The sequence below is a fragment of the Thunnus thynnus genome, chromosome 2 (assembly GCF_963924715.1).
Source record: "Thunnus thynnus chromosome 2, fThuThy2.1, whole genome shotgun sequence".
NCBI classification, from domain to species: Eukaryota; Metazoa; Chordata; class Actinopteri; order Scombriformes; family Scombridae; genus Thunnus; species Thunnus thynnus.
Genome location: NC_089518.1, coordinates 27,844,691 through 27,869,882, shown reverse-complemented (window position 1 = coordinate 27,869,882; position 25,192 = coordinate 27,844,691). Strand labels below are relative to the sequence as shown.

Below are 25,192 nucleotides of genomic sequence, written 5' to 3'. Positions count from 1 at the left end.
CGGCACTGTGACCGGGCTGGGCTGCAGGGAGAGATGCTGTTCTGTCAGTCTGCTAACCGAACTAACTAATGGACAGCAGACCATCAGCTGTTACCAACCAGGAGTGACGGGCTAGCTGACAGGCCACTCGCTCACCACGCTGCAGTGCAGTACAGTAATAATGTGAGAACTCCAAACAATTCCTTCTGTGAGTGTAATCACTCGCTCCAGCCTACTGCAGAATGCCTACTCTGTTTCTACACTGTGTTCAGACTCAGAGATAATAAAAGAGATGTGTTGACGCTGAAAACCTGTGTGGGCCTACTTTTTTTCCCACACAGAAAACTGATCAGGAATCAATGAGGGAACTAATAAAGAATCGGACCAATGAGCAGAATCGATAATGCCACTGGTATCAATAAAAATCAATTCCTAATCCTCGTCAAAAGTTTACTGGTGGAATTTCATGCTTTTTAATGCAGTTGTGTTGTGCCGAGGTAGTGTTGATATACAGCAAACAGCCCTATTCCACTACTGTAGTAATCCATATTATGTCAAGAACCGCTCAACTAAGTATAGAGAAATGACAGTCCATCATTACTTTAAGACATAAAGGTCAGTCAATCCGGAAAATTTCAAGAACTTTGACGGTTTCTTCAAGTGCAGTCACAAAAAAACACTATTATGAGGACTGCCCCAGGAAAGGAAGAGTTACCTCTGCTGCAGAGTATAAATTAGAGTTACCAACCTCAGAAATCACCAATTAACAGCCCTCAGATTGGAGCCCACATCAATGCTTCCTAGAGTTCAATAGACACATCTCAGCATCAACTGTTTTGAGGAGACCGCGTGAATCAGGACTTCATGGTTGAATTTCTGCAAAGAAACCACCACTAAGGGAGATCAATAAGGAGAAAATTGCTTGGGCCAAGAAACAAAAGGAATGGACATTAGACCACCAAAAATCTGTACTGTCTGTACCATGTTTTCAGTCAGAAATCTGTACCATGTCTTTGTGAGAAGGTGAACAGATGCTATTTGCATGCCTGGTTCCCACCGTGAAGCATGGAGGAGGAGGTGTGATGGTGTGGGAAGGCTTTGCTAGTGACATTGTGGGCGATTTATTCAGAATTCAAGGCACACTTAACCGGCATGGCTACCACAGCATTCTGCAGTGACACGCCATCCCATCTGGTTTGCGCTTAGTGGGACCTTGATTTGTTTTTCAAAGGGACAATGACCCAAAACACACGTCCAGGCTATGTAAGGCTGTTTGACCAAGAAGGAGTGTGATGGAGTACTGCATGAGATGACCTGGCCTCCACAATCACTCGACCTAAACCCAATTGAGATGGTTTGGAATGAGTTGGACGGCAGAGTGAAGGAAAAGCAGCCAACTAGTGCTCAGAATTATGTGGTTACGCCTTCAAGACTGTTGGAAAAGCATTCAAGGTGACTGCCTCATAAAGCTGGTTGAGAGAATGCCAAGAGTGAGCAAATCTGTCATCAAGGCAAGCAGTGGCTACTTTAAGGAATCTAAAATACGACCGATATTTTGGTTTGTTGAACACATCTTTATTTGTTGTTGTTTTATTTTATAGTTTTGTTGTCTTCAGTATTGTTCTATAATGTAGAAAATAGTAAAAATAAAGAAAAACCCTTGTATAGGTAGGTGTGTCCCAACTTTTGACTGTAGCTATATGTGCGTACTTTAATGAATGAATGGTTTCCTCTGTCCATATGTACTGTGTGGTGTCTTTTGTCAACTGTCCTTTTTTATTTTTTGGTCTTTTTGGTGGAGTTTGGGATGCTCCTTGAAACTCGGTTCTGAATTGGAATCAGTTTTAAATTAGTAGGAACCCATTAAACCCAGTATTTTCAAGGTTGGTTCTTTTATCAGTACTTGAAAACACCGAGGACTGAGTTTAGTGGATCGTAAAATATGGTTTTGGTGTAATTTATGATCACACTGCCATGCAGTCTTGCCTTTGTGCACATGAACACACACACACACACACACACACACACACACACACACACACACACACACACACACACAGAGTGGGCAGCAGAGCTGAGAGGCCGCGGTGGAGAGAATGACACTGTGTGAAGTGAAAGATTAATTTTACTCGAGTTGACGATGACTATACTCATTACTGTATATAATACGGGCTGGGCCTTTGGAAATTTAATGGGTTTGGGTCAGCAGATATGGAGACGATTTCTGTCAAAGAATCAGGACAGGAGAGAGGATCCTCAGGTCACGGGATTTATTGTAGACAGTGTAGTGGACATATATACTGTATGCCAATAGCAGGACACTTATGAGGGTGAGTATGTGGTGTTCTGGTCATTCATGCACAACAGTGGGAAAAACTCGAAAGTGTCCAGACTTTGCTCCTCTGCTTTGCCTCTCCTCTGCATGCAGTGAGTGCAGACACTGACTAAACTAAACTAAAAGTTGTAGATTTGATAAAATAGTTATTTATCAAAACACCACAACAGGCATACATTTGCAGAAAAGCAATATTCTAAATTTATGCCTGCAGTCTCTACCACCAGTATGTTCTATACAGCTATAGCATGCTTGTTAAGGCCAATTGGCATCCACATTGGTCCATGTGACTCAAGTACTGTCATCCACCCATGTCCACAAAATCTGCACGGACCCCTCTGCGTGCAGCCCAAAATGTGTGACCGCTTGGACTATACACATAGAAAATTTGCCCACTGTGCATGTGCTAGAAAAGCAAACAAGAACGCCTGTCTCGTCTACTGTATTCATGTTCTGTATACCTAGTCTCATTAAGCTGTTCTTTTTCTTTTTTCGGCTTTTTAATATTGTCCACCAACATACAGGAACTCCTCAGCTGCATTCAGACTGAAAACAGCCCTGTGTAAAACAATACAAGGGGTGTGTTGGGGTGGGCTGGTTGCTTAAAACACCGGTGATACAATGAAATACAATTCAGCGAGTCCGGTTGGAAAGGCTTATCATTATTATTAAAGGCTTATAAGAAAAACACTGCAATACTTACAGACTGGATTTTACAAGAGGAAAGTTATCATGCTGCAATCCTGTTTACTAGTACATACGTGTGGAACGCATCTGTGTCTGCCGGCGCCAGTCTGAGACAGCAGCCCTGACTCTCCCTCTACCAGCGGTACCTGACAGGCAGTGAATCCACAGTAGCAGTAAGAAGGGGAATGACAGGGTGAATGAGTGATAGTGACTGTTTTCTATGTTTTACATCTTTTGAAACTTCAGTCAGCGTTTTAATGTAACCTAAGTTAATCTAACCCTAAACCTTAATGTCAGAAATACTTATTTATTTAATGTTGAATTTTAAATTTGTCTCCAGGGAGTTATTATTGAGTTTATATGGTGACTTTGCTGTTGTAAACATTGCTGTTGTTACTCTAAAAACAATATGTTATATTTAAAGAATCAATTCATTCTAATCCTTTTAAGAATTTATCATTTTTTGTGCACAGCATTGATATAATACCAGACTGATAAGGAGTATTGATAAGAGTAATAGTATCAATAAAATCCTAACGATAATCATCCACGGATGGAGAGGAGGTGTGTGATGGTAGGAATAAGGAGTACACCAACATTTTGTCCACAGTAGAAAAAGCACAATAAGCAGGGACAATAACATCATCATTTTCTTGAAATATCTTTTCCATCAGCCTTTATTGCATCTTTCCTCGCTGTGTGCCCCCGTTAGGCACTGATGCAGCAGTGTTTTTGTTCGTGTTCACACAAGATTTCTTTTCATCAAAGGCACAATTTTCATCTAAGTCACTTACTGTAAAGAGGCAATGTCCAGGCCTGAAACAATACTATGTACATGTACAGTATAGCACTGTACCGGCTACAATTTACTCTAAAATATTAACAGTCGTGATTTATTTTATTTCTACTTTTCGTGGCTTCAGGTGGCGGTTTTGTAGTTTTGGTTTGTTCTCTAGTGTTTTACAGTTGGACTGTATTGGTTTTGAAATTAGTTTTGTTGTGTGTATTTAGCAAACTCTGAGCTCCACACTTTCAGGCATTTGGAGCCCTAGCCACAGCTTTACTAGCCCCTTCGGCCTGTTTTAACTAGATCTAATTAAGAAAAGTGGTACTTTGAATAAACAACCTTGTAATCAGAATGAGTGACTTCACTTTTTTATTCAAGTAAACCTGCCCCCTAGTAGTCAACCAATCGTTAAACGATGAGAAGAGTCTTAGTCGACCAAGTTTTCATTGGTCGGTTAGTTGCAGGAAAAAAACTTCAAACTCCATTAGGGAGCTTTGCCAAAATTAGGTCAAAACATAGTATGGCTGGACTGTGTACGACATGCTAGAGGGCATTTAAGGGACACAGGAAGTGGTGACACATGGCGACACCAGACCGAGGCGAACAATCGCTCAGTCAGTGACCCAGTCTACTGTGATAACAGAAGCACCGATTCCTATAAAAATATCTGTCAGCTTCGACATTTTCCTGCCAGGAAACCCCCTAAAATGAGAGATATGAGGATTTAAGGGAACTAACGGACCCACAGGACTGAAAAAGGTAACTCAGTCTCCTTGCTGTTTGTTCCGATACATTCATTGTTGTTAACAGGCATCTCACTTTGTGCGTGCACTTGTAAAATTGATATTTTAAAGGCTCATTATTACGGTTTTGTATTTCTCTGTAATGTAGCACAGTGTTAACACTGTTACTTATAACATTCATTGGAACTCAAACCATTTTCTGATGCCCAAAAAATATATATTTAAATAATTAAATTAATATCATAAACGTGCGACAACTAGTCGACTAATGGCTTGAACTAGCAATTACTAGTCGACTAGGAAAATCTTTGGTTGGGGGCAGCCCTAGTAAATGCCCTTCAGTTTCTCTTTAATTCATCTCCGGTTGCTACAGAAAATAAGGAAGAAGAGAAAGAAATAGAAAAGAAATGTAATTCTGTGGCTTCAATTTCCCTGTGCAGCGTACTCCTTGTCTGAACAATTTGACACTTACTTTATCCCTATTTAACCCTTCTGCTGTTCATTCTAGCTCACTACATATAAAAATCATTTTTTTCACTCTTACTGATACTGTGCGGTGCAGATACAGAAGCCACAATGAACTGGACTTTAAAAACACTGACTTTTTTTCTGATGGTTGGGAAATTCAAAGTTAAGTCATTTCTAATGGACATCAGCCAATGCGCCAATCAACTAGGCACAATTTCTGTTATGTATAGTCAAATTTCCACACCGAGAAGGAATCAAAGAAATGGTTTACAGTGAATTTAAAAAGATCTGTAGAGCAGGATAACAAGTATCCTCTACAGGTTCAGATGTAATACTGCTGAGTCAACACAGTGCTGTGCTGAAGAAGGTGTAACATTTCTTAAATGGCCTCGGCAAGCAATTCTATGCTTGAGTAAGTACACAGGAAACCATTAGTACACCGTAAACTGTATTTCACCATATTCCCAAATGACTCAGCATTTCTATAAACGCACAAGCAATAACATGATTAATATTACAATTAGAATATTATATCATACAATAATTCTACCTCAGTGAGCGGCTGTAAGTTGTACTCTGAAACTAAAGACACTTGTTGCATTTAAACGGCTTGGATTCACACATAAATATATGAGTTTCTGTTCATTAGTGGTGGTAATAAAGGTAGTGTTGTTCATCGTGGAAATAGTAGCAGTAAAGAATACAGTAATGCTTATGCCTCCTTGTGTAACCGGAGCTTCAGCTATTGCATAATGTGGATGTGAATGTAACGATCTAACTTGGTAAGCTAAAATGATGAAATAAAGGGCAGAAACACAAAGTTGCTCAACTGGCCCTTCACACTTAGTAAAAAAAAAAAAAAAATCAGTAAGGCATGCAGGCAAGCGGAAGCATGATGTAGCTAGATAGACATACAGTATACATGTGACAAACAGTAGATCTGAGAATACACAACTGACAACAAGTAATGGCAGAAAAAAAACAAAAGAAAGCAACCGCTGCAGGTGTGTACATATCTTCTTCAAAAACACGACATCCCAAAGTCTTTACTCCTCTGTTTCCGACTTGTATACTCAGCCTTGTTTACCCCTTGCTCCCTTCCTTCTCTCAACCAGCTGTGCAGATAAACAACAACGCGCTCAAGTGGAGAACAGAAACATCCCCAATGGCAGCTTGGGGTAAGAGCTCTTATAATTATACTACAAAACACTGTCTTGCCTTCTTCTGCCTTGCTGCCATCCCTCCCTTTCTTCTACTCATCCTAAACTCTGCTACTCCCCCCCAGTCTCTGCCGCACTCCTCGTCTCTCTCTTGAATTTTTAACCACCGTGACAAACAGCTTAAGAATCATTTTTCTCGTCGAGTTTTGTGATGTGAAACATAGACGTCTGCTCACATCATCCACATCAACTATCCTTTCCCATCACCACCTGTCTTCTGTTCTTCAATAATCTTCTGTCCTTGCTTCCTTCATCATCTGCTGTCTTCTCTTGCATCACTCATTTTCTTTCCCCCTCTTTGTCATTTCTCAGTCCCTGATCTGCCCCCCTCATCACTGTCTGGTAATAACAATTGTCTCCTTGCCACTTTTCCATCATCTCTAGTGCCAACGCTGGTATGTTTTTACCATATCCTGCATATTCCTAAAAGGGATGCTCCAATCAGGAGTTTAGTGGCGATACCATTCACCATTTACATGGCATAAGGATCAACTGATCCAATATCTGACTGGCTAATTACGGTTCCTAAACATTTTTTAGAAAGATAACACACAAAAAAAACACTTCTTTGCCTCCTGGAAGTGTTACACCTGCTATTATTGAAGTTAGAGCTCATTACTCAAAAATATTTCCATATTCCTATGATTTATTTTAAAAGTGATTTCTTCCATCATGCTACATTCTGTTACATTCAGCAACTGTGTCTTTACCTTAAAAAATGCCGGACAGGTCTCCCGACCCAGGTTATGGCGCTCTGAATGATCACAGGTCAGCCTGGTAAATCATGCTTTCACACACCTGGTAAGAAAAGTCAAACTGAAGGTCACATCACAGTGTCTATTCTGCCATTGTTCCATCTTTTCTTTCCACTGGACTCCAAAGACTGTTTTCATTTAGAAAAGCACTTTGAAATTAACCGTTAGCTCTGTTAGCTCAAACACCTTGTAGCATGCTAACATAGGCCAAGTTTGACGACTGGCACAAGCAGCCTGGAGATACTGCCTGCCTGCATTAACAGCGCCATCCTGAGACTTTTCGGGGCTGAACAGTAAAATAAACTGTCTCAGACACCTGCATGGTAGATAGTGGGCAGTCATGACGGACTGGGCCGTGAAAACAGTGTTTGAGTAATGCTCACTAGCTTGCTTTGCCAGTTTTAAGATTTATTTATTTTTCGATAGGTAAATTTAGGGCCACCAATCATATCACTTGTAATATGACCAATTGCAATATCAGCTGGGTCTCTCTTCCCTAAAAAATGCCCTTGAGTATAAAACTTAACCACAAATACAGCAATAATTCACAGAGCAGAGCATGTTTAAATCTCCACTTCCAGATGTAACATTTTAGTAGAAGAATTATGCTCTACCAATTTATAATGGAGGAAAGTTTTGACAAATATTATGTAAATCACTGCAGGCAGTTGCACTGTAATACTGCAATAATACAATAATAACCCCACACTCTCACTCAAAAACTATGCCTCTTATTACTATATTGACAGACAGATCGACTAAATGGTAACTGTGAGTTTAATATAATAGGGGCGGCTGGCTAAAGCTTTTGTCTCGAATTTGCTTCTTTATTTCCCAGTTTCTTTTGCTTCTCTTTGTTGCATCAATCTTCAACTTGCACACAGAAAATCAAACCTTATATTGTCTTTGTCTAGTTGTATAGTTTAGTGATTTGGGATTGACGATGTGTGTGTTTGTGTGTATTTAGTTTTATCAATTTAAACACAAAGTCATGTTCAGCATATTCAATGTCTAGTTTTGTTCTCCTATTCCTTGTGATATTGTCCATCACAGCCTTGTGTCCCACAGGAGCAAAAGACAAAGTTGATCATGCTTGTTTAGGCTGGAGTGCAGTGATGAAGGGCTGCTGTTAAAAAAAAATCAATCAGAAAAGAATTTAACACATCTTGTCCTCTTCTCAAGTTTCCATCAGAGAAACAAATAAGGTGCAGCAAGAAATATACTGTAGTTTATATTAGTAGAGTGCATCTCTGCTGGAGGTGATTTTGACTGCAGCACGAAGAAAAGTAAAGCACTTGCTTTATTTGTGCTTGCAGTCTGTCTATTATTCTCATTTTGGTTCTCCATATTCCTTGCAAAAGTCCACCCTTTCACTTTCCAGAAAAAAAAAGACCTCTATCCCCCTTCTGAGCACATTGTTGTTTTTTTCCAAATTTAAATCACTTTTATGCCCACAGAGAACTCACAATCCAGGGCAACCCATTTTTTTGTCCTCCCTCTCACTCTGTTTCTCTCTCTTGACTAATAACTCATCTCTGCCCGTTTGTTTGTTCAATTATTTTGCTCATTCTTTCATATCATCTTTCTTTTTCCTGTTTGCTTTTTATCTCTTTCTGCCGCTCACTCCAGCCGTCTCTCTCTCTCTGTCTCATGCAGGTTATTTCTCCTCCAGGAGCCAATCTAGCTGTGATTGATCCACTCATCTCTTCTGCATTAGAGTGCCAGAGGAACAAACCATAGTATTAACAACACCAATAAAACTGATGACGGTAATAAAGAACCACACTAGCATTATCAGCGCTGTTGATATAAGTAATGAAGAGAGAGTTTTCATGGATGAATCTTACTTTCTGCCTCACTCTCCCTCTCTCTAACTCACACACACACAAATAATGCATGCATAGTATACACACTGAGGAGAAAGTAAATTCCATTTAACAGGGCAATTTATGTGATAATTGGGCCATAACTTTCTAATTCAAATTATTAATCAAAGTAGCCTGAATTATTGTGGCTCCCCAGCATCAGCAATATTCCCAGGATCCCCCTGCTGCCTACAAAGAGCTGACAGACAGGAAGAACATTGGAAAGAACAAGTGTTATTGAAATGTCATCCAATCTTCTTGTCTCAGCATTTTACTCATTGGGTCTTAATCAATAGAGTTCAGGTCATGATCAGGGTCAGCCCCGTCATCAATTTGACTGACTGACATATTAATCCCTTAACTATTGGCAGTAACAACTAGGCCTTAAGACAAATAACTGTATATTGTACATTTGTGGGAAAGATTCAATGGAGGAGTCCCACCACACCTTATGTAGACAGCCAGTTAGCAGTGATATTGTCAGTGTGAAACAATTACTGGACATGTTCTATCTCACCTTAAAGCGGCTCAAATCAATATTTTTTTATAATAACAATGTATGAAATGAAAACATGTAATGTGAGAGGTGTAGCTCGTAGTAATGAACCTACACAGAATTATTACCAGACTCTGCAGCTCCCATGGGTTTTTGGAGCTTCAGCTCATTGTTTAGCTGTCAGGCTGCAACTTAAATGTTTTGATTAACTCTCAGCGCTGTCATTGTGTAGTTTTCGTCTGCAGCAGGGTTTGTTTTCAGAAAAAAGGCTTTAAAATCTCACCATATACTACCTGCTCAGCACCAAATGGCAAGTAGACATTAGTTTGCGACTAGCTGGTGAACATAGTGGAGCATTAAGCAACTAAAGAGCCAGATATTTGCCTCTTGAGTTGGTGGAGACCAAAAACAGAGCTAAAAGAAAGCGAATATTGGACTTACATTCTCCAGATGGCCAGAAACACGACTCCAAATAAATGATAATGTTGCTCTATGACTGCTGGGCATGTAAATTAGAAACTGTTTGCTAACAATTTCGTCATATCGACTTAAAAGGTGATATGTCAATACTGTGTTCACAACTTGTCTCTGCTGCCCCCGAGTGGCAAAAATCTCCGTTATGGCAGGTTTAAAGTGTAAGATCTCGACTTTCTTTTACATCGCTAAACAATAGTCTAAAATGTACACAAAAAGAAAAACAATACAAAATATGCAAAATCTTTGACAATTGTGTGCGTCATTATGACAACACATGAAAATATAAAAATCAGTCTGTAATTTTTTTTACTACATTCTTAAAAATGAAGATCCTAACTACGTTTCCTTCTTATTCTCTTCTGCATCTTTCAAACTGGCTTCAATGTGCCCCGACTGACAAGAACAGGTTTTACCAGATTTACAGGACTAACCTTTCCACTTATTGTAATTTACCCTGCAAGAGGAAAATGCACTCAGATTAAGTGACATTTCAGTGCCAGTGGAGTACAATGGAGCACAATAAACAAAAGACTGGAATCACTGTCACATAGAGGGTTAGGGTGTACGATATGACCAAAATCTCATATCCCGATATAGGTAATTTCATATCCTGATAACAATACATATCACAATATAGCACAATTTCTGTAAATTCAAAGAATAAATAGTTCCTGGTCCTTCCTCCATCTTTCCAATGGATTAAATTACACGGCCCTCTGCTGTGTGGAGCACACACTCAAGGACAGAGAGAGTGAGAGCAGAGAAGAGTAGCAGGACCATAAATGACAGCAAAATGCAGTTGAGACTCTCACACTGAGCTGGAATGAAACAAGTGCACATAAATTAGGTAAATAACACAAATAAACATAGTCTCTACTGCATTTTGCTGTCATTTATGGCTGTGCTACTCTCCTCTGCTTTCTGTGTTTCATCACAAAATCCTACACACAGCGTAGCAGAGGAGAGACAGTGACACAGGTGAAGTACTCGAGCTGACGACAACTACACTCTTTACATTACTCTAAGGGCATTAAAAGCTTCAGAAGAGTAATTTATTAATGTAATTCGCACAAAATATGGACAGACTCCAAATGACAAAAATATTGCCATAAAGAGTGTGATTTGCGACACAACAAAATAAATAGTAGAGCATAATATGAAAGAATAAATGTTTTTCTATTGTCACACGATATCCTCATATCGCACAGCCCTAGAAATACCTGCTCAATATTATGCAACATGATAGCCACACTATACTACCTCAATGTTCTCTTTTTGTTGAGACTACTCTTTAACTTTGCTGAATCAGCTCTATGGTAATTTCTGAGGCTGTACTTTATAGTGTTGTATTGGACTAGATTATTCTGAAAGCTATTTTTCTATTTCATTTACAGGGTTCATTTTCATTTCATTTAAGAACCCTACCCTTACAATGTTATATAATCCAATAGAACACCACAACTGAAAATTACATCTTTGAAAATTTACATAAAGCTGAATCGACGCTTCTTTTACACAGTGTCAAGTTTTACAATGGTTGTATATGTTACATCATGTTGGACTGACTTACAATCTTAAGAGGTTCTGGTCACTCTGTCTATGGTCTGGTGTTTACGAATGCTGTCCAAAGTTCAAAGTCTTTCAATTCACTTTCATACAAATAATCTATAGAAAACAAGAGCTCCTACACTAAATAAGGCAGTACAAAGTGTAAATATCTATAATCATACACTCCTGAAAATGACCAGAAGCCACACAAGGAAAAAGCTCATACAGTTTTGTTCTCTCTGTCTGTCTGTGTGTGTGTGTGTCTCATTCTAATAGAACGATATCATAAAACTCCTACTCCTGCCCTGCAGGTAGACAGCCCTAGCATCGGTGGCACTCAGATTGATTTGACCAATAATTCCAGCAACAGCTCATTTAGCTGAGACCAGAGTCTATGCTTCCCATCTGTCGCCCACTCCCTCACCTTCAGTCTTTCTACTTCTGATTTCCTCCGCCCTTATTTGTGTGCAACTCTCAAAAGCACTCAAAATGAAAGACTGCAGGATTAAAATAAGACCAGGAAAATTTAGGCTTGTTGTCAAACCCATGCGTACTTTATGCAAACACATGCAATATGAATGCATAGACTAATGCATTTTTAATGAATGTCATCAGAAGGCCAAATGTGCTCTAAAATGTGATATTAATTCAAGAGGCAGAACACTATGAGTATTCAACCTGCCATTTCAACAGCTCAGAGTGATTAAGATGTTACATTATGACACTCACTGTCATCCAATATTTCAAGAAAGAATAGGTTTATGCTGTGTTACATCCTAAAACTGTGACATCTGCAGTTAGCGTGGAAAAGTTGGCCCTTCATTTCCTTAGATAATCCACACAAAGATTTAACTTGTTTGAGACGATTATAATTTTAAGAAGCCTAAATAACAGATACTTTTGCACTCTTCCTACACCTAACTGGATATACACACACCTTGCTGTGAAATCACCACTCTTTGTTTCTGATTTTCACACTGAAATAAAAACACTTCTCCTAACCTATAGCCGGAAATCAGCTTCTGGATAAATCTGATACTAGAAAAAGGCCAAGCGATTACAAAAATGTGTTTCATTTAATAACTACACTGCCTACTTTTAATAGTTGTTAAAAGCTTTTTGGTTTTGAGAGGAGGTGAGTCACTCTATTATCTACTCACTCGCCATTGTTCGGTGATTGGTCCGGTGTGTATCTGACCAGGCAAAAATAGCTTTTGAGGCAGTGTAGACTGGCTTTGGCCAGTCACCAATCTAACTACACTGAGAACAAACAGGAAACACTGACAATGGTGACAATGGTTACTATGGTGACTGTACAGAATTGTAAAATATCACTCACCACAGCTTTCGATAATGTGTTCCTAATTTTAGCACATGTGGTACTAGGCCACAGGAACCAGGGGATGGCTGTCTTCTCTGGGTGAAAATAGTGACAACAAGGCAGGGGATATAACATCAAACAGCAGCTTGTGGTCCACTGAGAAGGTCTGAACTGCTGTCCGTCTAAGAGATATTAATTATGAATCTGTTGCTTTCAGCATCAGAGCTCCAGTTTACCCAAAAAGGCCACAGGCCAGTGACCTTGATATGAACAGATATACATTCAAGTGTAGCGTTATCTACTTTTATTATTAATATCTCAACTCGTGGGGGCACCACCCTTCTTTTATTGAAGGGAACACATATGTTTAATTGATCAGTCTCAAATTAATTGTAAGTTCTTTTCAAAATAGTGAACTCTGTCTGCTGTGATCAAAGAAACCACAACTTCTTAAGATAAATTAAGACATTTATTAATGTAGCAATACGTCTTAATAATACATGATAAAGAATAATAAAGTAAAACAATAATAAGGCCTTTAAATGAAAGTAGGAACTTCAAATCATTGAGAAAAAGTGGCTCAAAGTGTGGGACTGATATTTAACGTAACATTTAAGTTATAGCAACAGGAATCTAAAGAGCTTAAAACTTCTATAATGATGTTACTTTTAATTAACTCTATCCAACATCAATTTTGATCATAAACAATTGAGTTTTAGCCATGGATTAATAAAGAGAACTGGATACAGGAAGAGCGTCAGGCTTTGAAGCAAATTTGACATAGCAGCCAAACCGTGTAATTACAACGTCACGTGATGCACACTGGCCCAAAAAGACTTTTCCCCATAGACTTACATTGTGAAAGAGACGTCTGTAAATCAGCGGATACATTTTTTTAAAATGATGCGAAATGACTTGTGTCATTATGAGAATTAAATCCATTCGGTCCGATCACATTTCAAAAGCTGCTCTAGAGCCGCTCTTGCTTCAGATCACGGCAGGAAACGAGTTCTCATGACTTAGCTCCAAAGTGACGGGGAAAACGAGCTGCTGAGCGAATGAATCCGACAACAGTATGAAGGACAGTGTTGTTGAAAGATCTTTGTGGCTGCAGTGTGCAGAAGTCTTGCTGAAGCGTCGTCTCTCCCTCTCTGTTTCGGAGTGACGTGAGCTGGTGTTTAATTTAGGCTTTAGACTTGTTGTAGATCTCGGTTGGGATCGGATAAAGTTGATCTAGCTGCTCTAAGTCTTTCATTGGCTAGAGTAATAACTTTGGTCGGATCGACTCCTAAAGTAGACTATTGCATGTTAAAACGCGGGGGTTCCTTGTTATAAAAATATAAAAAGCAAAAATAACTGAACTTTTTAAAACTGATTAAAATTTTGCGTACAACAAAAGAAAGAGACTTCTAAGGAAAATTTTAAGAGAATACACATTTCATGAGCTAAGAATATGGGGACCAGCCCAAAGGCACGGGAGACGCCTTCAGCTTTTTATCAGTTTCTGAAGTCTTGGGCTATTAAAAAGTTACTTGTGCCAAAGTTCTAATGACTATTAATTTTCTTTGTTCTCTAAGAAAAAAAAAACTGGTGTTACTGAAATGGCGGAGTTATGATTTATTAATCCCTATTCTTTGGGAATTAAATTTAGGGTTAACGCATAATCACACTTCAAGCGTCACCATGGCTCACCTTCATGTCAAAATTGTAGATACCAGTTTATTGTAAGACTATTCAGAAAACAAAGTTCAGCATTATTTCTTAATTCCTCATTCAACATACCATTCCTGATTAATCTAACTATTGAGCATACTACTATAGTGAAGTAAAATTAAAACAACAATTATGTGACTGGAAACATACATTTTTTGTAGTGACTAGATTAAACATTCAGTATTATTACCTGGATTCCTGGACATAAATTCAACAGAACTCTTACTTCATAATATAAAAAACTTTCTATGACTTGTCTAATTTAACTATCAAAATATAATTTGGCTAATACTTGTACATGCAAAAAGGTTAGACAGTTTAGGTCATTTTAAACTTAAAAATCGAATGCAGTTCATTTCGTGTACAAAGACTTTGCTATAACAGTCAACAGGGGCAATGTTGTCACATGGTGAAAAATGTAATAAAATTGAATTTTAATATTTCATTAATGGATTATCATACAGCTATCAAAGTTATATCATTATTCTGGAAATCTTATGTTAAGTACCATTATCTGGTTCAAGTAATGATCAGGTCCTTGCTTCACATTAATTTGGGCACTGGCTTAAAGACAGGGCTGATAGGGAATCTCCCAATGCTAAGTCACTAAGGAATGCACTCCCACATTCACTACAGTTCATGTGTAGATAAGCGAGATCCAAAAAAAGAGTCTTAACAGTCCAGCAGTCCTGTTTGTGTGGAGTTATCTAGTCCTTTCTCCAGTTCAAATGACCCTAAAGGTCATTTATGCTTTTAGTTTTTCAAGAGTTTTGACACAGTGTTTGATTCTGGTCAGTGTCATGTTGTCAGACCCCCACTTGAGCAAAGAGGTCAGTTTGTGTAGGTCTTGGGTCAGACACTCACCCCATGTCTCTGTGGAATTCAAGAAAGGTTTGTCCCTGAAATAGGAAAACAAGTCTGTCTACTTTTCTCAGGAATAAAAATACTGGTTCAAAAAATTAAAAAAATGAGCATTTGAACGAGAACATGCTGCAAGAAATAATAAATGCATACAATGTGTTCATCTAGATTTGAGTTCATCTAGTTGTTCATGCTTCTGTGTGACACATGTAAAACTGGAGAGACTTAGTTAGTTACAATTTCAACTAAATTTTGAGTGTTTTTCTTCCTAAAATCCCCAACATGGGGATTGTTTACCTCACATTCTTGTCTGGTCCTTGTCTTGATAAGAGGGTGTGCTGAAGCGAGTTAAGTGTGTTCAAGAGGAAGAGGGTCGAGAGCAGGAAGTGTTAAGGTGCCAACCCCTGAAGAATGTGACTGTGACTATGAAAAGTGTTTTTTTTTTCTCCACACTGGAACAACTTGTATACAATGGCTCTCTCCTCTGTTAAATGCAAAGTGTTTATATAAAAAATGTGTCACTGTCCAAATACTAGTTTTGTTGGTCACACAAACACCTTCATTGTGAATAAAATATGGCAACATTATTTGAATGTGCTGGTATTTCATATTTAGGATTAATTCACCAAGACAGACTGTCTAAACCAGTCAGCGAAGGTCACAAAAGCTTGGTAACGAACAAGACAGTAAGTTAACATAGTTTATTTAAAAGACATATTAGTACCATCGACTCATAACTGAGCAGTTAATTCTCCAGCAGAGAAGGGTAGTATTAAAGTGGATGGTACAACATCGCAAGTAAATAGCTTTCTCAATTTTGGACATTCCAGCTCTCTGTTCTCTCAAAGGTCAGCACTGTCTAGGCAGTTTGCTAGTGGTCAAAAAGATTTATTTAACCACAAAGTCAAATTTACTTAACCCCCACCCCCACCAAAGTGAATCTGCTAGTTGTGGCAATTCCCGTGAAATAAAATGATGTCACCACAAATTTTGCCATTTTAAAGAAGTAATGTGTGACTGGGTTTAACAAATTCAATTTCTTAAAAAAATGACTGCAGCTTTGTAAACAAGTCTGAAGAGAACACTCTTAGCTAGAAATTTGTCATACCAGTTTAGAGTGTCTTCTCTGTCTACCTAAGAATACTAAGAATCATTCATTATTATGTGATACTTGCTGACACTGTGAACGGAGCCTTGTTACCATGCTGTACAGACAACAAAATCCTCCAGATTGGTAGTGTGGTTAGTAAAGTGAAGTGAATTGAAGAGAGGAAAACTAATGGTAAGACAAAAGACTTTGTACACATAGCCTCAGAAGGTTCAGTCCCCAGGCTCCTGACCCCCAGCCAGGTCAGAAGCTGATCCCAGCCAGGTCAGATGCTGACAAGAGGCCATTGAACAACAGTGTTCACAGATGCTGAAAGATAATTATTGTTACTGCAGTAGCAACACCTACAAGTACAGCTATAAAGGGGAAAAGACCACGTAGAAAAATTGCAAAAAAATAAAGCCAAAAGAAAGGGTCTTACATCAAAAAGGCCCTTTCTGACACTTTGTTTGGAAAACAAATTCCCACACAGGCACAGATATTTCCTGTAGTCCCACAGCACCTTGTCAGACTCGCAGAATCATCTGGTGCTCTATCTGAAGATAAAACAGTCTACCAACAATCCAGATTCACACATCATTTACCCAAAGCAGTATCAAGCAGAACACACAGGTAGGTTAGATGTCTTTCAGTATCATATCAGTCTTTTAGTAAAATGTTAGCATCAATAGATCAATAGATGTCCTATACCCACATGTTTGCAAGCTCGCTTATAAATATTCGGGGGCAAAAATATCTTCTGTCATGGAGACTAACAACAACCATTTTCAAGCTTTATTTAACCAGGATAGATTCACTAAGCCAATACTATTTTTTCAGGAACGGCTGCTCCACACTCACACAGTTACACATTACATTACATTCACATCTGGATACAACTAGTAAGGGCATGTGCTGCTCTCACTGCCTCTTTATAGCAATAATCAATAAGTATATAAACAACAGCATTGTTTGACTGATTTGCCATCAATGAGCTGAAACTCCTGGGTAATTTTGTGTGTATAATGCCATGGGAACTGGCAATCAAGGAGGAAAAATCCTTTTGTTGTTGTAGCTGTGTCATAAGTTTTGACTAATGAAGCAAAGGCTCAAAGTCTTGACACTTGGTCTAATTGAAAGCTTGTTTCCCTGTAAAGAAATCTGAAAAATTGACTTCTTGGCTTTGCAATTGTGCAGTCTACATCTTGCACCAGAACTGACAATTGGCTATTCAGCAGATTTAGTAAATTTAATCGGCTAGATGCTATTTGGCTCTGGCAACATCTTACGTATGGGTTGCGTCTTTGTGCAATGATACAGTATGTCCTGGAGGTTTAAAAATAAAGACCTGAATCATCTTCTCTTTTGCAATACACCAATATCTTCCCAACAATATCACAGTGACCCTCCACTGAACAGCTCACCCAAACAACGGGGTGAAAGAAAGCATGGAGTGAACAATTCCTGCAAGAAAACAGAAAACATATGATTTTCTGAGGATTTTTTTGATAGATGTATGGGGGTCATTTTGGTTTACAGGACAGTTGACCTTTATGAAACCTGATTTTGTGATAGAATTTAACTAATCGGTAGGTAATGAAAGTATTGTTTGTGGATGGATGACTAATCACGTGTTAACATTGACACATTCCCATTTCCTCTGTTTTTTCCATCCTTGGGTCTGAGTTCAGTTAAAAATAATAAAATGGTCTGTGTACTGTATTGCAGACAGCACTCCACTACAAGCTCCCTACAGGGATCATGGAGCAACTGGGCTTTAAAGTCAAAGACAGTCAGAGGATACAGAGGAAGGAAACAACTGCTGACGAAAGACAAAAAGGGATAAAAGATAAGTGGAGAAGTCCTTTGACACCTTGGGTCTGATAGACATGACATTGAAGGCATGTCCTAGGACAGCTTAAAATGGATTTTGATAACTTTTGACACCTTCAATCCACAAAAGTTCTTTTTCATAAAGGCCAAACTTTCTAATGAGATTTTAAGGCCCTTTTTTATTGTTTTTCCTCAACGAAATCTTTAAGCTGTTGACATATGCCATTATAAACTTAATATGCATAGCACTCAGAACAAAGCCTAAACCACCTTTTCTCTACACATGTCTACAGCATATAAAGTGGAAAAATAAAGTAGACTCCCATCATCATTTCCTGATAACAAACATCAATCTTGCTGGTCTTTATATTACAATATGAGCATGTCTGAAGTGTGTGGTCAGAAACGAGGTTTATGTGGCTGGCTCAGTTTTGCATGGAAAAATACTGTAAGATAAGAATGGTAAAAGAAAAAAGATGCATTAATGTTAATGTGAAAGTATGATTAAGAGACATGACAAGTTTGAGTGAAACAAAACCATTGATGCATCATCAAGACATATTACAACTCTTACTGCTCCATTTCTATCATGTGGAAAATCTCTTGCAGTATGCCTGCAACATGTGCCCAGATGACGGTATTGAATTTATCCAGGCATTGAAAACACCCACACATATGGAACCAATGTCCCATTAAGGAAAAAATGTTGTTTAGCTAACTGCTGATGTATGAGTCAGCAATCTCCTCTTGTAATGGACAGTTTGAGGCAAGATGTTTTTCACCAGACACATTTACTACAAAAACGAAATAAAGTTTAATGTCCGGTAACACATTCAAGTGTCCCTCCCATCAGGTAGGGGTGAAAAAATAATCAATTCTTGGATGCATTGCAATTCTCCTTTGTTCGATTAAGCACTGACATACAAACTCCTTAATTGGAATTCAGAGGGCCCCCACAAGCAGTCCCTGCCAGCTAAATAGCTGTCTAACAGGGAATGCGATTAAGTCATATTTTGCTGAAGGAGAGGAGAGTCTAGTCTAGACTCCAGTCTAAAACACCCAAAATTAGCAACAAGGGTTTAGCCTAACCTGAAGACGCTAAACAGAGAAATAAAGGACAGAGAAATGTGTGGCTGCTGAGTTCACTCTGTCTCATGACATCCAACAATTTTAATCCCCTCGCCCCCACGATTAATTGATTAGTTGAAAATTATGTAAGATTTCAGTCAACCAAGATTTTATTTGGTTGACTACAGCCCTACTGTTATTGTTAGGTTTCATCAATATAGATTGATGTAGATTGTAGATTTTCTTGAAGTGGGCAAAGTCTCATAAGGACTATTACAATGGACACAGAATCAAGATCTACGAGGATTTCAGCACCGCGGTGGCAAAGAAGTGAGCAGCATTCAACCCGATCAAGGGGCTCCTCTACAAACAGGGAGTGAAGTTTGGTATACGGTACCCAACATGTCTCTGAGTCAACTACAATAACAAGGAGCACATTTTCAACTCTCCCAAGGCCAGGGAGGTTGGGGAGTGGTGCAGATTGAGCACTCCAAGTATTCTCACACCTATATACAAACATCTCATTCCAATTTTAATAGTAAATCCAGAGGCACACAAAGGAATCAGGTTCAATCCAGATCACATATTTTCTGACTCTGGCAGCCGCTACATTATAGTTTCTGATACTCTTTACCAAACACCAGTTGTATTGGCTAGTGTGTATGGACAAAACTGGGATAGCCAAAGTTTTATGTCTGCAATATTTTCCCACCTACCAAATTTTGACACTCAACACTTATTCTTAAGTGGGGGTCTCGACTGTGTTGTTAATCCAAGCCTTGACCGTTCACAATTCAAATCAATCATACCAACAGCAATGTCTAAGACCTTATCAGCACTTATGGATCAGATAGGGTGTGTTGACCCCTGGCGCTTCTTTCATCCTACTGCTAAAGATTTTTCTTGCTTCTCCACTGTCCATCAACTCAACTCACGTATTGATTTTTCTTCATTGACAGGGTCCTTCTACCTTCTGTCAGATCTAAGGAATACACTGCCATAGTAATTTCTAATCATGCCCTGCACACTCTAGACCTTCGCGTCCCCTCAGGTTCATGCAGACATTGGAGGGTGGAAACTGAACACGGGGTTGCTGGCCAACACAGAGTTCTGTGACTATGTATCCACAAACATTGATTTCTTTTTAGAGACCAACAGGTCTGATCACATATCTCCATCACTTTTATGGGGAACGTTGAAAGCTTTTATCTGTGGACCTATCATTTCTTTCAGTGCACATTTGGCCAAAACCAGAAGAGTAAGACAGCAACAACTCATGGACACTATCCTAGACATAGATAGGCAACATGCCTCTTCACCTAATCCTGTTCTGGCAGCTAAACGCCTACAACTGCAAATTGAATTTGACCTGTTGTCGAAAAGGAAAGAACACCTACAACAATGGACAAGAGCATGAGTGCAGGACTAGTCATCTCTTAGCCTCACAGCTAAGGCATCAATAAGCATCTCACTTCATATCACAAATATGTGACTCTTCTCAGAACTTGACCACAGATCTAGTAAACATAAATTCTTCCTTTTACCCCAACCTTTACAAATCACAGCCTCCCTCTGATACTTCTGTTATGGAGTCTTTTCTTGATAATTTAGGCATACCACCATAAGTGAAGAAATGGCAGAAAGTTTAGATGAACCACTTGGATTAGAGGAAATCACTTCCTGAATCTATCTCATACAGAATAACCGAACTCCTGGCCCAGATGTTTTCCCACTGGAGTTCTATAAGAAGTTTACGCACAACTTGCTCCTTTATTATGAGATGTTTTTAACGATTCACTAGAACAGGGCATTTTACCACCAACACTGAACCAAGCTTTGATTTACCTTATACTAAAGAAAGATAAGGACTCTAACTTATGCAGTAGCTACAGACTTATCAATATACTCAACAGTGTCAAGCTATTAGCAAAGACCTGCCTCCCCAGTATCATATCAGAGGACCAAACAGACTTTATTTTGGGTTATCAGTTTCCAGAAGTCTGTAGACCTCTGAATGTAATTTTGTCTCCCTCTGCCTCTCCAACTCCTGAAATGGTCATCTCATTGGATGCAGAAAAGGCATTTGATTGCGTGGAATGGCAATATTTATTTACAGTCCTACAAAAATTTGGCTTTGGCCCAAAATTTATCTCATGGATTCGCTTTCTATATTCTGCCCCACTAGCTAGTGGTAAAACAAACTCTGAAATCTCTCCCCTTTTTCCTCTCACTCATGGCACACACCAGAGGTGCCCCCTCTCACCTCTTCTCTTTGTATTGTTTATAGAACCCCTGTCTATAGGTCTGAAATGTTCCGCATCATTCTCAGGCATACACAAAGGAGGTATTGAACACAGAGTAGCACTGTATGCTGATGAACTATTATTATACGTTCAAGACCAACTAAACTGTGTTGACAGAATAGTAAATCTGTTTAAGACCTCCAGAGTATTTTCAGGTTACAAACTGAATATTGCAAAGAGTGTATGTTTTTCTGTCAACCAGTTGGCCAAATTAATCTCTCCAGGTACACTACCCTGTCACCTATCCCCTAGTGGCTTTAAATACCTCGGTGTCATGATCTCACATTCTCTTAGCTCGCTTCACAAGATAATTTCACAAAACTGATTGAGAAGGTTAAACTGGTCCTTCAGAGATGGAGCATGTTACCTCTTTCACTTGTGGGTCAGATCAAAACAATCAAAATGAACGTGCAACCTTGAATCCTATTTCTTTTTCAGACTCTTCTTCTTTAACTCTCAAAATCCTTTTTTAACTGACTTGACGCCACTATACTGTCCTACATTTAGGCTCGTAAGCCCCCTAAGATCAAAGAAGCAATTCTCCAGAAGCCCAAACAGGATGGGGGCTTTGCCTTACCCAACATGCTGCTGTATTATTGGGCCATCACCTTTAATAGCTTAAAAAATGGTGTCATTCCCCTGACTCCCCTAACTCCTGTACTTCATCCTCTCTTCCTGCATTACTTTTTCCTCATCTCTCAATGTGTCCCTCCCAATACACTAGCAACCCTGTTGTACTTTCCTAATGAAAAATCTGGATACAGTTTAGACAGCATTTTGGATTAAAATTTCCTTCCCTCCTCACCCCTATTTGCAACAATAACCTATTTTTAAACTCTACTCTAGATCCACCTTTTATAAAATGGAGGAAGAAAGGTCTGGTCTCTTTTTGTGACATCTACTTTGTTGAGACATTTGGAAGTTCTGAAAGCCCCGTCACTAAATTTGGTGTGCCAAACCATGGTCTATTCAGATACATTGAATTGCGTAAGTGTGCAAGAACTCACTTCACATCATGTTACCTAATGTTATTCCCATGAGTGGCAAACGTGCAGAAAGAATATATTTATTCCAACCAGAGAGAAACGATCAAATTATGCATTTACATGGTTATTAGGCACTAATACTTTCCTGTTGAATGACTATTCAGAGGTTTACACCACCCCTCTCAACCCATTTGAAAATTCCTTCCGCTCAGGCCAGATCGGGCCAGTCTGTTCCAAATGAGGTGGTTACATGAAGCGTTTATATTCTGATTGGGCTATTATTCTGATTATTAGTGTAATATTAGGTTCCATGTAAACGTGGACACCATTACCCACCTAACCCCCCTTGCACAACTTCTTGGTTCAAAGAATTAAAGTCTTTTCTCCACTTAGAAAAAAAATCAAGCACACAGTCAGAGGATCTGTGAAAAGACTTCACAGAACTTGAGATCCCTTTCTCTCCTACATTAACTCTCTAACTTCGATAGACACTTAATCTGATCAATACCCCTCTCTTTATCTCCCCTTTTTCTTTCTTTCATCAGTCACTCAAGGAAGTGTATTATGTACCCCCCAGGACATGTGGGAGGGTGGGTGGGCAGGAGGGTGAATTCAGGGTGATGGAAGTGTTTTGTGCTGTCTGTTTCTAGAATAGTGTTTTGTGTGCCTTTTCCACCTAAGCTTCATATGAGGTACAGCTTGAAGCATTTTATCTTCCACCTTTAGTGGGCTTATTATTACACAATAAATATAATAATCTCTTTGATGAGCAAAAAGCGTATGTCACTGATGTATAAGTAGATATAGCATGGTCACTGTGACAGAATTTGTTTGAAATTTTTATTTTTGTTTCATGGTTACAAGTGAACTCATATTGAAACCTGAGGCTGTATTTACAAAGAACTTTATCTTACCACTATAAGTCTAAAGTAGCACTTAACATTCCTGCTTTATGGACGACATCTTGCTTTATGAATGAACTAGCTTTCTATTACCTTGTGATCATCATAAATCATCACAAAGCTGCAATACTGGGAGGTACAAACACTGCTGACATACTGTACGTAAAACTACTTGAGACGATCCATTTGAGCAATAAAATGAGCCTAATTTAAACATACTAAAAACTTGTCATCTAACATGGATTTACTGGGTGGATGTGTGAGGAGTGATATGTGCGTGAGCGGCCACAGCCTGCAGGGACAGAGACTGCCCCCTACCAAGTGCCATCCAGCTGGGACATGATGCCTTTCAAACAGCAGCTTCAGACACTGCTGGGTACAGGATTCATGGGTTCAGCCTGGACACTTGAGAACAATGTCAAGTGTATTATACTGTAGCTTTCATCAACCACCTAAGTGTTAATAGAAGGCTCTATTTATTCTTGTTGACAGACACATCTTTTGTCAGTGCACATATCAGGATGAGCATTTGATCTGGCAGCCCAGTGATGGCCATGAAGCCTTTTTTTAAAGTAACAACTGTGACTTGTAGAGCTGGTTTACTTTGTGAATCATCTGCTAAAAGCAAATACTGATCTAACGTTGGTCTGTCACAGCCATTGTTTATAGGAGTCACTCCTAAATCTGCCAGCTGTGAGCAACTTTTGTTCATTTATAACACTGTTCTCTTTGACCTGCATGTTTTTTCAGTTACGTTTGCATTCACACTGTTCATTTCCATTTGTGACTTAGTGTTACTCTTGAGTTAACCAGGAATCAGAAGTAGTCAAATACTTGAACCTGAACTTGATGACATACAGCTCCACTGTTCTTGGAATTGATTGGTCACAGCCCTACTATAAATACATCGGTGAACTCACCTCAGGAGGAGCAAGCAGAGGCAGGCAGAGGGAAAAGGAGAAGGACAGAAGTCAAGAGTCAGTGCAGTCCAGAGAAAGGAGGTAATACAACACAAATGAATATTAGGTCCCACATCTTTTGTCAGCCCAGCCTTTTGGCAGTGAAAGCAAATTATTGCAAATCCTGCAAACCTAGGTACATGGTTGTTCATACACTCTGCTGTTCCACTTGCCATGAAGACTTACTGGATGATAAGTAGGGTTTCCATCACCCTTTTAAAGTGGCAACCGTATTAGTTTGAAGTGGTTCATGGTTCAATACATGGCTTCAATACGGGGATAATGGCACATTTTTTCTCTCCCGGAAGGCAGTCATAGTGTTGCACTTGGTTGTTCACATAAAAAGTGACAGAAATTGTTTTGTGAAGAATGAAAAAAGGAGAGCTAGCAAGAGAAGTTTAAACTCTGGCTCCTTTGTCACCTCCACGCAGCTGGCCAATCACTGCATGAAGTGGGTGCGAATATCAGCTCGTCGGATGTCGGAAAATTACAGAAACGGCCCTGCACAGCCCTACCCTAATCCGCCATCGGAAAGGTGTAGGGGGAAAAGGTTTCCAAAGCTACTCGATCATCCAACAAGCAGTTCTGAAGGAGTATAATAGCCCCTTTAGTCTGCTACTGGATGCAGATAATCACAGGAAAATAGACAAATGGATGAGGATGATTTACTAAGAATACGGAGCCCTGATGCAGGTTCCAACTGCAGTTACATTACATAACCATCCGTATGTGAAATCTCTTTTCCAAGAACTGTAGTGAAATGTTTAGGTTTTAGACCATTGGACGGACAACACAAGAT

General features: G+C 39.1%; 1 protein-coding gene across 17 annotated transcripts in view; it reads right to left on the bottom strand.

Moving 5' to 3' along the window:
- The window catches only part of gpat2 (glycerol-3-phosphate acyltransferase 2, mitochondrial), a 142,897-nt gene that overhangs the window by 49,799 nt on the left and 67,906 nt on the right, over positions 1–25,192 (bottom strand). For 11 of the 17 annotated variants that reach the window (XM_067613925.1, XM_067613917.1, XM_067613909.1 and 8 more), the window contains 2 exons: positions 6,930–7,017; positions 3,076–3,147 (listed from right to left, as the gene is read on the bottom strand). The exons of 5 other annotated variants lie outside the window; for them this stretch is intronic. In XM_067613925.1, coding sequence (XP_067470026.1) covers positions 3,076–3,088 — 13 coding nt within the window. In that variant the 5' untranslated portion in view covers positions 3,089–3,147; positions 6,930–7,017. The remainder of the gene's footprint in view (positions 1–3,075; positions 3,148–6,929; positions 7,018–25,192) is intronic. One more of the 17 variants, XM_067613980.1, reaches the window with a different exon arrangement.